Source organism: Monocercomonoides exilis, assembly GCF_001643675.1.
Source record: "Monocercomonoides exilis strain PA203 chromosome Unknown scaffold10-1930038, whole genome shotgun sequence".
Lineage (NCBI taxonomy): Eukaryota > Preaxostyla > Oxymonadida > Polymastigidae > Monocercomonoides > Monocercomonoides exilis.
Genome location: NW_027150555.1, coordinates 1056553 through 1069089, shown reverse-complemented (window position 1 = coordinate 1069089; position 12537 = coordinate 1056553). Strand labels below are relative to the sequence as shown.

The 12537-nt window shown below is 32.4% G+C and overlaps 3 protein-coding genes across 3 annotated transcripts; all 3 read left to right on the top strand.

The window, feature by feature from the left end:
* Window positions 1-65: 65 nt before the first annotated feature.
* On the top strand, window positions 66-2700 carry MONOS_10416 (uncharacterized protein). The gene is made up of 3 exons (XM_067862866.1): window positions 66-1073; window positions 1301-1788; window positions 1983-2700. Exons 1-3 carry the CDS (start codon window positions 125-127, stop codon window positions 2355-2357), a joined length of 1812 nt encoding a protein of 603 aa, XP_067732020.1. The 5' UTR covers window positions 66-124; the 3' UTR covers window positions 2358-2700.
* Window positions 2701-2716: 16 nt separating this feature from the next.
* MONOS_10415 (vesicle-associated membrane protein 7F) lies at window positions 2717-4018 on the top strand. The gene is made up of 5 exons (XM_067862865.1): window positions 2717-2740; window positions 2825-2973; window positions 3051-3331; window positions 3444-3604; window positions 3704-4018. The coding sequence occupies exons 2-5, from the start codon at window positions 2828-2830 to the stop codon at window positions 3773-3775; spliced, it is 660 nt and encodes a 219-aa protein (XP_067732019.1). The 5' UTR covers window positions 2717-2740; window positions 2825-2827; the 3' UTR covers window positions 3776-4018.
* A 545-nt stretch (window positions 4019-4563) lies between these two features.
* MONOS_10414 (putative zinc finger protein) lies at window positions 4564-8784 on the top strand. Its single transcript, XM_067862864.1, has 6 exons — window positions 4564-4987; window positions 5031-5175; window positions 5238-5359; window positions 5513-5685; window positions 5872-5960; window positions 6201-8784. The coding sequence occupies exons 1-6, from the start codon at window positions 4639-4641 to the stop codon at window positions 8296-8298; spliced, it is 2976 nt and encodes a 991-aa protein (XP_067732018.1). The 5' UTR covers window positions 4564-4638; the 3' UTR covers window positions 8299-8784.
* The last annotated feature ends 3753 nt before the right edge of the window (window positions 8785-12537 follow it).

Genomic DNA, 12537 nt, shown 5'->3' with positions numbered 1-12537 from the left:
TCCATATTAAACGAAAATTTTAATTTAATCTTTTTCAAAAAGAACTGTTTTTGATCGCTTTGAGCATAACTCGGTTAATTATTCTTTATTTTGGCAATACTTTTGCCTTTTATATCTCCTAAAAATGGATCCACAAAGTGATTCGCAGGAGGACGAAAGAAAAGATTCTCTTTCATCTGATGAAGTTGTATTTCAAGTTCCTCCTGAAGAAATGCAAGCTCCTCTCCCTTCTGGGGATCAAGTATCTTCAGTTGATGAGCTTAATCATTCTAAGCAAAGCAACGCAAATGACGCTAATGCATATTACTCGAATCAAGTTGTAATAGAAGATGAAGACAATTCAACAGGAGAATCAAACATGGATTGCGTTGCAGAAGAAAAGCCTGAACAGACAACAACGCCCGAGTGTGTAAAGAATGAAGAAAAAGAATTGAATGAAAAACAAGCACAAAAGCCTTCTGAAGAATGTGAATCTCTCCCTTCTCTAAATTTCACTTCAGCAAGTCAAAAAGATGCTGCTCCTCAGCTTACACAATCTTCTACACCAAGAATTAAAGAGCATCCACAAAACAGACAAAACACTTCAACTCCACCACAATCGCCATCCTACGGATATGGACACTTATCGCCTTCGACTTCTGCAAATGCACTGGAGGTAAAAGAATCATCACAAGGCGAGCAAAATCAAAATGAAATAAGTTCGTTCCATGCAGAAGATTTCTCTACATACCCCAGCGACAAGCCCCAAAAGGCAAGTATTCAATCAAAATCTGCTAGAAGTTCACAATCATCCAAAGCAGGACGCCGACTTTCGGCTGGATCGACAGGAATGTCTCGCCGATCAACTAAATCGTCATATGGCACAACATCTTCATCGATGGGATCGCCAAGCCGCAGGTCTTCGAGGCCCAAGTCGAGAGCCTCGAGGCTAAGCTCCTCTCTTTCTTCTTCGTATGGTAAGGGGCCTATACAGCCCACAGTTCAGCGCAGATCAAGATCTCCGTGTCTTCTTCAAAGAACGACTCTTCAGTCTGATTCTATTCCTCCTCTTCCTTCTAAGCAAGAGGAAAAAAGTATGGTGCAATTGTCCAGTCTCTTGAGAGAGTCATTTGAAAATTTTTGAAATTCTGAAGTTTATACATTTGGAGAATGAATGAAAATTGATGATATATTTGCTTATTAAGAAAATCTCACAATAAATATTTGATATATTGAAATTTACTGATTTTTTATATACCTTTTATAATTATTTTTAATCATTTTTTTCTTTTTCCTTTCTATTCTCTTTCATCTTCCACAGCATCATTGAAGACGCGGGGTTCATATTCATCCACGTCAGCACACAAACCCACGTCACCTACCACATCAACCACGTCTTCCATGTCATCCCCAACAACCACCAGCGCTGGCTCTGGCTTTGGCTCTGGCTCTGGCTCTGGCTCAACCACTGCGGATATGACGCGATCATCGCTGGGCAGCACGCAAGGGATGATGGATGGAGAGGCGCTGGCGCAGCAGAAAGCAGAGGCGCTGAGGAGGAAGATGATTGTGTCGTCGGATGTGCAGCTGATGCAGGCGAGGCTGGCGAAGATGGCGATGGAGGAGCGCAACGCGAGAGAGAAAGAGGCGAGTCTGAGGAAGAGGAAAGAAGAGGCGGAGAGAATGAAGAAACAGAAGGAAGAAGAGGAGAGGGCGAAGGAAGAGAGGTTGAAAGCGCTGGAAAGAGAAAGAGGAGCTAATGCGGCTTATCGGTGGGACGAAAAAAAGATGATGCAGACAGAAAAAATGGTATGATTGTTTTTTTTTTCAAAATCAGAAGCAAAATTATAAAAATAAGAAGAGTATTCAAAAGAGTTTTAAGAGTTATTCATTAACCTTTAATTTTTATTTTGAAGCATTTTGAAATTTTTTATTTTTCCCTTCGTTTTCATTTTTTTTTTTTTTTCATTTCCTTATATTTCATTCATTTGCCGTTATCACAGAAGCAAAATGAGTACATCATTCAGCAGAGGCGGGAGCTGTATCTTCAAGAGAAGCAGCGTCTGAAGCAAGGCGAAGAAGCCAAACGAGCATTTCTGGAGCGGGAAAGGATGGAGAAGAAACGGCGGGCAGATGAGCTGAACAGGCAAAAGAGAGAAGCAGAAGAAGAGAGAAGAAGGAGAGAGAGAGAAAGAGAAGAGCAAATACACAGGCGAACACAGCAGGAAATAGAGGCGGCCGAAGAAGCAGAGCGGAACGACAGGGCGAAGCTGAGGGAGCTGAAGGCGCAGGAAGAGGAGATGATCCAGCGGCTGAAGGAGGCGTTTGAAAGGGAAGAAAAGGCAGCGGATGAGCTGGAAAGAACACTTCAAATTTGATTACAATAATTATATATAAATATATATGTAACAATATTGAAAACTTTTGAGAGGCGAAATTATGCTTGTGGGATGGGATAGATCGCTGAATTTAACTTTGACGCAAATATTATTTTATTATTTATTCTTCACACATTGTGAATTACTCTAACATTTCTTTGTTTTTTTTTTTTTCTATGATTTCTGTAATTAAAAGGAATTATTTATGTTATCCATTTCATCATGATATGCATTCAAAGAAGTTTGATTCATTCACTAAAGCAATTGTACCAAAAGAATCAAATTTACACACTCGAATGATATCATTTTCTTTTTTATAAAAAATCTGATGATTCAATGAACTGATCACTGTGATGCCATACTTATCTACTTTTGACTACAAAGTATTTTTCATCCTTTTTGTACTCTTAAATCCTTAAATTGAATTGTAATTTTAAACCTATAATATATTTTGATTTTTCAAAAAGTTAATGCCGATTATCTTTTCAACTATTGCTCGCGGTCAATCCATCCTTGCAGAAGCTTCACGGCAATCTGGAAACTTCAAACAAGTCGCTCAGCGCATACTTGCAAAAGCACCAAGAAATGATTCTAAAATGTCATACCAGCACGATGAGTTTGCATTCATTGTTTTTATTTTTCTAAATCTTTATAAATTATGTCTTTATCAAAATATCTGAATAATTGATTCAGTTACACTTTTCATTATGAAGTGAGCAATCAAGTTGTTTATATGTGCCTAACCGACCACAATTTTGATCGAAGAGTTGCCTTTTCATTTTTATCTGATGTTAGACAATTGTTCATTTCACGATATGGCGTATCTGTTGATGCATCAAGCAGCTATCAATTCAGAGATTTCAACGGTGAATTGAACAGACTAATGGAACAATTTTCTGCAAAGTCAAGTGATCGTATTGCACGAGCGAAAGCTGACGTTGATGTTCTTCGTGGTGCTGTTGAAGAGAACATTGGTTTGAGCTATTTTTATGGGAAAAAACGAATTAGCATTTTTCTATTTGATAAATGATTCAATTTTCACGTTTGTAATATAATTGTTTTAAAAAATTATTCTGAATATTCCAGATAGGATATTGGATCGTCAAGAAAAAGTTGAACTTTTGGTTGATCGTTCTGAATCTTTGGCACATAGCTCTGTTCAATTCAGAAAAAAGAGCACCCAACTTAAGAAGTCTATGTGGTGGAAAAATTGTAAATTATGGATTGTTATTATAATAGTCTTATTGGTTTGTTATTCACCATTGAGATTATAAGTCAAGCTTTTTAATTTTATATTTGATATTTTTAAATCGTTCTTTATCAAAAAATGCTATATTTTAAATTAGATTGTGATATTCTTTATAGTAGTTGCAGCATGTGGAGGTTTTACGTTCCCTCGATGCCAGAAAAAGGATTAGAATGCAATTTCACCACATCATTTCTAAAGATTTATTTTTATTGGATGAATTTATTTTATAAAAAATCAAGCTGAACAGAGATATGATGAATTTTAATTTTTACCTCTTCAAAGTATATTCAGATTTAGTTTTGTTGAGTGTTTTAAAAACTGATATTTTTATCTTTATTTATATTAATCATTTTTATTTTTTATCTTTCAAAATGTATTAAGTTGGAAAGAGGATAAGAATCATTTTTTGTGATTATTTTATTTTCATTTAAGCATATAAACTTATAGAAAAAAATAAAACTAATAATTATTTTATTGGAAAAAAACAGAATTAAAAAAACAAATCAAGAAACAATGCAAAGGACTGTCAGAAATTTTTATTAAATTACCAAAAGAACTTTATTTTTTAAAAATGTTTATTTAATTTGTGACAACGCAAATTTTTGATTTACTTTTTCTTTCACTTTTTTCTTTTCTTTTTCAAAACACATCAATGAATGTTTTTTTTCACATTTTATACTTTTTTTATTTTTTTGCATTTCAATGAATTAACAAACTTTCATTTCAGCCCTAGTTTATAGAATTTTCTTTTGTAACATTTCATGAGCATTATTGTCGATTTAGAAAAATTCAGAAAAATGAAATCTTTGGAATAAAAAGAAAGAAAGAAAAAACAGAAAAGAATAGAATAGAAAATAAAAATGATGTTTGTTCTGGATATCAAATGAATGAGAAAAATAGTATAAGAATGAAAAAGCACTAATACATATTTTTTTTTATTTAAAAATGTGTACCATATTTATTTTTTATTTATTATTTTATTTTTTATTTGCTTTTTGGGCAAGTAAAGCAATAAAACATTTCATTGCTGAAATGACGATTAATAAAAAATCGTCTGTTTTGGATTTAGCAAGATTTAAAGCTTCAAATCGAAAAATTAGAAAATACAATGTGTGGCCAGGAAAAGTGACTTTTTATTGTGGTGGACGTTTAATTAAAGGAAACGGAACAGCATACTGTCTCGGATCAATAATTTTTCTGATCATACCTTTTCCAATCTTTTTTGCTTTCACTTTCCATTTGATGCAACCTGTTCTTTGTTGGATTGCAACTGCTTTACTTATTACGTGTGGAATAATTGCACTATTTTTACTAATATATACTTCATGTACGGACCCTGGAGTTCTTGATCGATATCAATCAAATGAAGATGAATTTATTGGTTTGCTTTCAAAATTATGGATTATTCACACATTTTTTCTCAGACGCTTTTTCATCTGTAACCCCTCAGACCCCAAAAGTTTGCTATCCCAGATATTGCTCAACTTGTTGTTTGATACGCCCTCCAAGAGCTTCACATTGCCATCATTGCAATCATTGCGTTGAAAGATTCGATCATCATTGTCCATGGTATTTATATTTCTAATGGTTATTCTTTTTAATTTTTTTTCTTTTTTCTTTGACTTTTGCAGGCTTGGATGTTGTATAGGAAAACGGAATTATCGCTTTTTCTTTTGTTTTTTGGTTTCTGTTATTACTTTAAGTGTATTATTTATTGCATGGACAATGGCAGCAATAATAATTTCATTAATAGGTTTGAGTTTGAAAAAATTCTAACTTTAATGTTGTGCGTATGATTGAGTATTATGTGAAAGTTTTTTTTTTGGATTTAATTGATATGTGAATTTTTGAATTTTTTAAGCGGTAATTCACTTTTTTAATTGAACTCTGCTTTGTACTCTTTCAGCATTTTTAAAAGATATTCCCAATTTTATGCGCGATCAACGCGCGCTCTTTTGGTCCAGATTCGCAGTGACTGTGATATTGCTGGTATATGCATCAATTGCGCTTCTCGTTGTTGGGGAATTGTTTACGCTTCATTTGTCTCTAATTGTGAATAATGAAACAACTCGTGAACATGTGTGTGAATTATTAATACTTGAGGGAGAAAGAAAAATCGATGTTTTTAATTTTGTTGGCATTTTTTATGATTATTATTGTTTTTTTATTTTTTTTTTATTTTTATTTTTGTAAAATTTTCCATCGTAATTGCCATGTTTTTTTTTTCCAATTCTTTATTTTCTAAACAAATTTTATTTCTGTCAGATTAATTGCCTTCTTGAAGATTCCAACCCCTTTGCCAAAGGATGGCTTCAAAATATACGCGAAGCTCTTTTCTCTGATAGAGGAAATGGGTATGTTTATTTGAAAAGAGAAATTATTTGATATTTCCTTTTCTCTTCTCTTCTCTTCTCTTCTCTTCTCTTCTCTTCTCTTCTCTTCTCTTCTCTTCTCTTCTCTTCTCTTCTCTTCTCTTCTCTTCTCTTCTCTTTCTCTTTCTCTCTCTCTTTTTTTTTTTTTTTTTTTTTTTTTTTTTTTTCCTATTTTATTTATTATTTTTTATTTTTATTCTCATTTTTAATTCTCAAAATCAGTCTCAATTTCCGCGAGCCCCTAAGAAGAGACGACCCTCTACTGCAACTTGAATACAAAGGAAGGAAAATTGCAGAAGAAAACGGTATCCCAATCATTTCATTCAACACTTGCGACAGAAGCAAAGATCCATTTGCTGTGCTGTATGACAGAGAAGATGCAAGCGAAGAAGAAGATGATGATGATGGTGATGATGATGATGAAGGCGATAACATCAATGAAATCGAAGATGAAGGCAATGCACAAGAAGAAAGAGAAGAAGAGGCAAATGCAGAAGTATGCAATGACACATCCACACTCATCAGAAAGAGAGGCAGAGGAGACATTTTACACCACGAAACAATTCAATCATCAAGTGATTGCAATGAGGAAGATGCTTCTTTGAATACGCACACCATAAACAGTGCAGAAACACACCATAGCAACACAAGCAGATCTCAAGAAAGAAAGGTGCCTTCTGAAAGAATGAGTGAAGGATTGGAAGAAGAGGAACAAGAAGAGGAACGGAGACATGAACAAGAACAAGAACAAGAGCGAAGTGATGAAGAAAGATTAATCAGCCATCCAAATTATTCACAAAATGTCGAGCGAGCACCGAAGTATTATTCAAACGATGGTCACAATTCATCTTTTTTATCCTCAAGAGCAGATCTGCCTGCATTTGAAACAGAGGATTCATCATCTCCACCTTACACTTCTTCCTCTTCCTTTTCTTCTTCCTCTTCTTCTGGTGCATGCTTCGAAATTATCGGAGATTTTGGGCCAGATGCGCCTGAATACGACGATTCGATGTTTGAACAGCCTGAACACGAAGCGCCTTCTTATTCATCTTTGGATCATTCTTCGTCTTCTACTCATCAGTTTTCATCTTCATCTGATGATGAAGCTTCAGTCACGCCAGCAATGGAATCAGCATCACATATTTCTGACAATTCTGTGAATGCTGCTTCAGAATTGGATACATTTTCGCCTTCTTCTCATTCTTCTTCTTTTTCTTCTTCCTCTTCTTCTTCTTCTTCCTCTTCTTCTTCTTCTTCTTCTTCCTCTTCTTCTTCTTCATTGTCTGATCCTTCTTCATCTGCACAAGTCATTTCAACGCAACCACCTCCTTCTCTGTCAAACTTACACACTTCACAAGACAGTTCACTTGATTCATCTAAGCATCAAAGTTCTGTTCCTTCAGAGGCAAATCATCTTCAGCCATCATCATCTTCTCCTTCTCCTTCTTCTCCTCCTTCATCCTCTCAGACTTCTTCGTTTTCAACACAACTTGAAGAGCCCATCAGAACAAATGATCCAACTGAAAGCACTGCAATATCTTCCTCCTCCTCCTCATCATCATCATCTTCTTCTTCTTCTGTTTCATCTCCAGACACCACTTTACCCAATTACGCATCACATTCTTCTTCTTCTCCTTCTTCTTCTCCTCCTCCTCCTTCTGAAACCAGCAATTCGGGATTGAATCCATTTCTCAACATCCTTTCAACTGCTGAAGGTTCACGAAAACAGAAAGATGAACAAACAATTCATTCCAATCACGCAATATCATCATCTTCTTCTTCTTCTTCTTCAAGTAACCAGAGTAACCAACCAGCTATCATTTCGACTGCCCCACCTCGGCCTGCTTCGATTATTGACACGACTTCTCCTTTTTCTTCAGTCACAACGACGACAAATGGAAGCATTGAAGGAAAAAGAAGCAAAACACACACAGAATTTACGTATGATGATTATAATAACCTTTCGGATGAAGGAAAGAAGGAAAGGAAAGAGGAATTGTGGATTCAGATGGGGAAGAGGAAGAAAGAATGGGAACAAAAAATGATGAAGAAGAAGCAGAAAGAGGAGAGAAAGAGGAGCAAAGCGAGGGCATATGTTCAGATGCCGCAAAATGATTTTGCACCTTCTTCAGATTCATCGTCGTCTTCTTCTTCTTCCTCTTCTTCTTCTTCTTCCTCTTCCTCCTCTTCTTCCTCCTCCTCTTTGGTTGAAATTGAAATGGAAACATTGAATCTTCAATGCCCAGACAGCGTCATTGAAAATCAATCACCTCAGACGGATTTGATCACAACGATATCTCCTGATGAATCTCAAACATGAATGTTTTTGCTGAGTTGGGAAGAAAATGTTAGAAATGTAACAAATTTATCAAAATCAGAATATGAATGTTGACAAATTTTTATTTCAGAAAATGGAAAGAGGCATACTCATCTTTGAATAACGCACGCTTATATCATCTAATCTCATCTTTATCTTTGCAATGACGCATTAAATGTTAGTAATGAATTCGGAAATGTATCATTAAGATAGTTTTATTTTTTTTGGAATCATTTTGAAATTTTTTACCAAATTTTTTGCGTGTTTGCATGAAATCCAGTTTCATGCAAATTGTCATTTGCCATGTTCATACCAAAGAAAAGTCATTCTTATTTTCTTGATTACATTTTCAACGTGATTTTGGTGAGAGCAGTCGGATAGTTTTATATGAGTTAAATGCACTTTGAAATATTTTTTCATGTATATTATTCATTATTTTGGATTTAATTGAATTTTCGTTTGTAAATCAAATATTTTCTATTATTGAGAATAAATTTTGTATTTTTTGGAAAACTTTGAAAATAAAATTTGAAACGCAGCTGAAACTTCATTGATGCGGAAGACAAACAAAATACGATCTGAGATGTTCTGTGCAATATTGACTGAATAAAACAATTTTGTTAGACAAAATACACCAAAAAAAGTTTTATTTCGAAAAAGAAAAAAACTATTCGTCGAAATTTTTTTGAAAAATTCCTTTTGTTAAAAATCAGTGTAAAAATTTTAATCTCATATTTTTGTGATATTTCTGTTCTTTCTCACATAATTAGAAAAATATTGAAATAATGAAAAAGTGTGACTTATTGGATGCAAAAATTTTCAGAGAAAGTATCAAAAAATTTTGTCCAAAAATAATGAACAGTTTATTATTAGATTAAATAAAGCTATTTGATGACACAATAACATTCAATTTGGTTGTGAAATACGATTTTTTTGGATCAAAAATGGACCTTTTCAAGTGTGATAATTTTTGAAATCATGACTTTTATTAAAGTGTTGATTCTTTGAACTTTTCCTTTCTTTGAAAAGGAATTTTTCAATTCCAAAAAAAAATTACAATAATTGTATAAAAAAACAACGTTTTTGATGATATTCACATATTAATCATCTTTGAAAGGAGTTAACACAATTCGGTGTTCATTTGCGAACACTGAAATGAAATTTTCAAACAAAGAGTTAAGATTGAAGAAATATGATTTCAAAAATTATTCCTATATTACTATAAAAGCACTGCGAAATTCATTCCGTCGCATTATTTCATTTTCAAGCCCGTCATTCCGTATACACATCAGACGCAAAATTTTTGGAACAGAAAATTCCAATGGAATAATGAAATGAATCGACCGAAATGAAAAGAAAATTTATCATGTCTTCAGTGGTAAGTTCACCACTTTTTATATTTATTTAGATAATTTAAAAAGGCTAATGAATTTTCAAATAAATTTTCGTCACGTCACACATGTTTGATTAAAACAAAAGTTGTTAAATTCTTTATAATTCAAGAAACAACAAATTTTTTGAAATGGTCTATTTGTCCTCATTTTAAAAAGATACAAAAAGTCAAACAACACATATTTGTTACCGATTTGAAACATATATATTACACTGCTCATCAGAATTATGTGATCCTGATGAAGTTTCTATATTTTTTTTACAACAAAAGCATAAGTCAAAAGCGAAAATATATCGATCAGCGAATAACAAAATGACATTTAAGATTTATCAGTTTTTGTTTTTAAAAAAAGACTTGATCAACATAAAAAACCGTTTATTTTTATATTTTGCAGGAAATTATTTTCAAAAAAATGTGATCCGGAAAAAAAAATTAATTTGCGAATGATAAAAGTATTAATACAAAAAAAGAAATAATACACAAACAAAACAAAATGACAAGAATTACAAAGGGCTCGATTCAAAAGAAAATACATATACTGCGCGATCAAGGAAAAGGAAGAAACGAAATTGCTCGTATATTGAATATTTCAGTCAATACTGCAAAAAAGTACTAAAAAACAAACCATATTCAATCAAAACGGCTTGTCAGACGCAAACTCGGAAGGCCATTTTTTATTTCGCCTGCTTTGTTGAGGAAAGCTTAAAAAGAATCAAAATACATGCAAATTTGAAGAGTCAGAGATCCAACCGATTATCTTGCTATGAATTGCAGCAATCCCACTGCTCATCGACTATTGCGCTTAATTAATAGAAAATATACTAAGAGAAAAATCAAACCTTATTTATCAAAGAATGCTTGTGAGAAGAGAAACGAATTTGCGGAAAAACATTTAAGGGATGATGAATTATGGGAACTTACGATCTTCACAGATGAAAAAAAATTCAATTCATTTGGACCAGATAAAACAAGAATGGAATGGATTGAAAAAGATAATGAGAAAATTTTCGATCATCAAAGTCAGAATAAACATGAAAAAATAAATATATGGGCTGCAGTGGGTTTTAATTTCAAATCACCAATCGTTTTTGTCAGTGAAACAATGAATTCTGAGGAATATTGTCGTATTTTGAAATTTTCATTAATTCCTTATGCACGCAAGCGATTCAAAAATTATTGGAGATTTATCCACGATAATTCACCAATTCATCGATCTTTAAATGTGCAAAATGTTATCAAAGATTTTTCAATAACCAGCGTAGAATGGCCTCCTTATTCTCCAGATTTAAATATCATCGAAAATGTGTGGAGCATTTCATCTAGGATAGTTTTCAAAGATGGAAAACAAAAGAAAAATGTGAATGAGCTGAAACAATCAATTTTGGATGCCTAGAATGAAATTGAAATGGATATAATAAATAAACTTGTTCATTCGATGTACAAACGCCTTAAAACAGTTATTTTAAATGAAGGAGGATCAATCAACTATTAATATATTTTTATTATGTTATTGGCATTAATTTTTGAAATTTAACTTTTTTTTTGAAAATTCAGATCACATATTTCTGACAAATAATTTTTTCTATTTACAGGAAAATCGTTCTTTTTTTATTGTTTTTGAAAAGAGAAAAAAAATTATCTCTATTGCAAAGCATTAACGTGTTTGATAATAATAATAATTGAATGTGATTTTTTTTCTTTCTTAGCTGTTTGTTCAAATTTTCAATTTTTGTAAGTGGATCAGTTATTTTTGATTGTCAGTGTATGAATAATAATGCAGAGATAATTTTTTGGAGTTTCACATAACAAAAAAATTCAAATTTTTTAATCGTCAAACAAATTTTAACAACATAAATCAACACTAATTTAAATATAACAAATTGGAAGTAGTTTTTGGCTTCAAAAATTATCAAATACACAATTATATTTTCTTTTTTTTTAAAAAAATTTTTTTATAATCTTTGTAACAATGTTTACGAGTATTTGACTTATTGCGATAATTTACTGAGAAAGTTCGTATCTTTTCACGGTATTTATAATACGAAAACAAATCTCCCCGATTATTTGGAATCTTATTTTTTATTAATGGGCAAGATCAATTTATTTAGATAAAAGATAATCGTTTTCTTCTTTAATCTTTTCAATTTGTAAATAAATTCCGAGCGCTTCAAAAGATTATGAATGTTAGCAATAATTTGGGAAATATTTTAATCCTTTTTTGAATGATCATTGGATCAATTTATACGAAACATATTTCAAATGTTGATAATTATAGAAAATTGCAAAAGAGAATTTGATAAGAAAGGCGCGTTCAATATTAAATGAAGACAACCTTTATGGTGCGTGCAACTCTTTCTTTCGATTATATACAATTAATAATTGTTTTATCTTTAGACATTATTCGTCAAATGAAAATTGAAGAATTAAAGGAGCTTCTGGATAGAACTGAAGATAAAGAATTGGAAACTATATTTTCAAAAGAGGCTTTTGACAAAGTTTACGAAATGATTGAAGAAAACGAATTGTCATTAAATTCTGCTTTAATATCGCTGAAGATTATTGGACATCAAAATGCATTGAAAGAATTCTCATTTTGTTGTGGTTGTAATTCTTTGCTATTTGAAAAATTTGAAAAAATGATTGAAAAAGAAGGGAAGAAGAAAAGTGAAAAGAACGAAAAACTATTGATCAATATTTGTGAATGCTATGTATCTCTAAATGAGCGTGACGGAACAATGTCCGAAGAACTGTTACCAATTTGCATTTCATGTCTTTTGAAAGTTGCTGCAAACGAAAATAAAGATTTAGAAACACAAAAGGAGGTAGAAATGGCTTTATTGTCATTAAGT

Bases quoted from the DNA above. Each gene is read 5' to 3' on its own strand.
- MONOS_10414 (XM_067862864.1), top strand. From the start codon at position 4,639: ATGACGATTAATAAAAAATCGTCTGTTTTGGATTTAGCAAGATTTAAA. The intron at 4,988-5,030 runs GTTTGCTTTCAA...ATTTTTTCTCAG, and splicing joins AAATGAAGATGAATTTATTG to ACGCTTTTTCATCTGTAACC. The intron at 5,360-5,512 runs GTTTGAGTTTGA...GTACTCTTTCAG, and splicing joins AATAATAATTTCATTAATAG to CATTTTTAAAAGATATTCCC.
- MONOS_10415 (XM_067862865.1), top strand. From the start codon at position 2,828: ATGCCGATTATCTTTTCAACTATTGCTCGCGGTCAATCCATCCTTGCA. The intron at 3,332-3,443 runs GTTTGAGCTATT...TGAATATTCCAG, and splicing joins TGCTGTTGAAGAGAACATTG to ATAGGATATTGGATCGTCAA. The intron at 3,605-3,703 runs GTTTGTTATTCA...ATTTTAAATTAG, and splicing joins TTATTATAATAGTCTTATTG to ATTGTGATATTCTTTATAGT.
- MONOS_10416 (XM_067862866.1), top strand. From the start codon at position 125: ATGGATCCACAAAGTGATTCGCAGGAGGACGAAAGAAAAGATTCTCTT. The intron at 1,074-1,300 runs GTATGGTGCAAT...CATCTTCCACAG, and splicing joins TTCTAAGCAAGAGGAAAAAA to CATCATTGAAGACGCGGGGT. The intron at 1,789-1,982 runs GTATGATTGTTT...CCGTTATCACAG, and splicing joins TGATGCAGACAGAAAAAATG to AAGCAAAATGAGTACATCAT.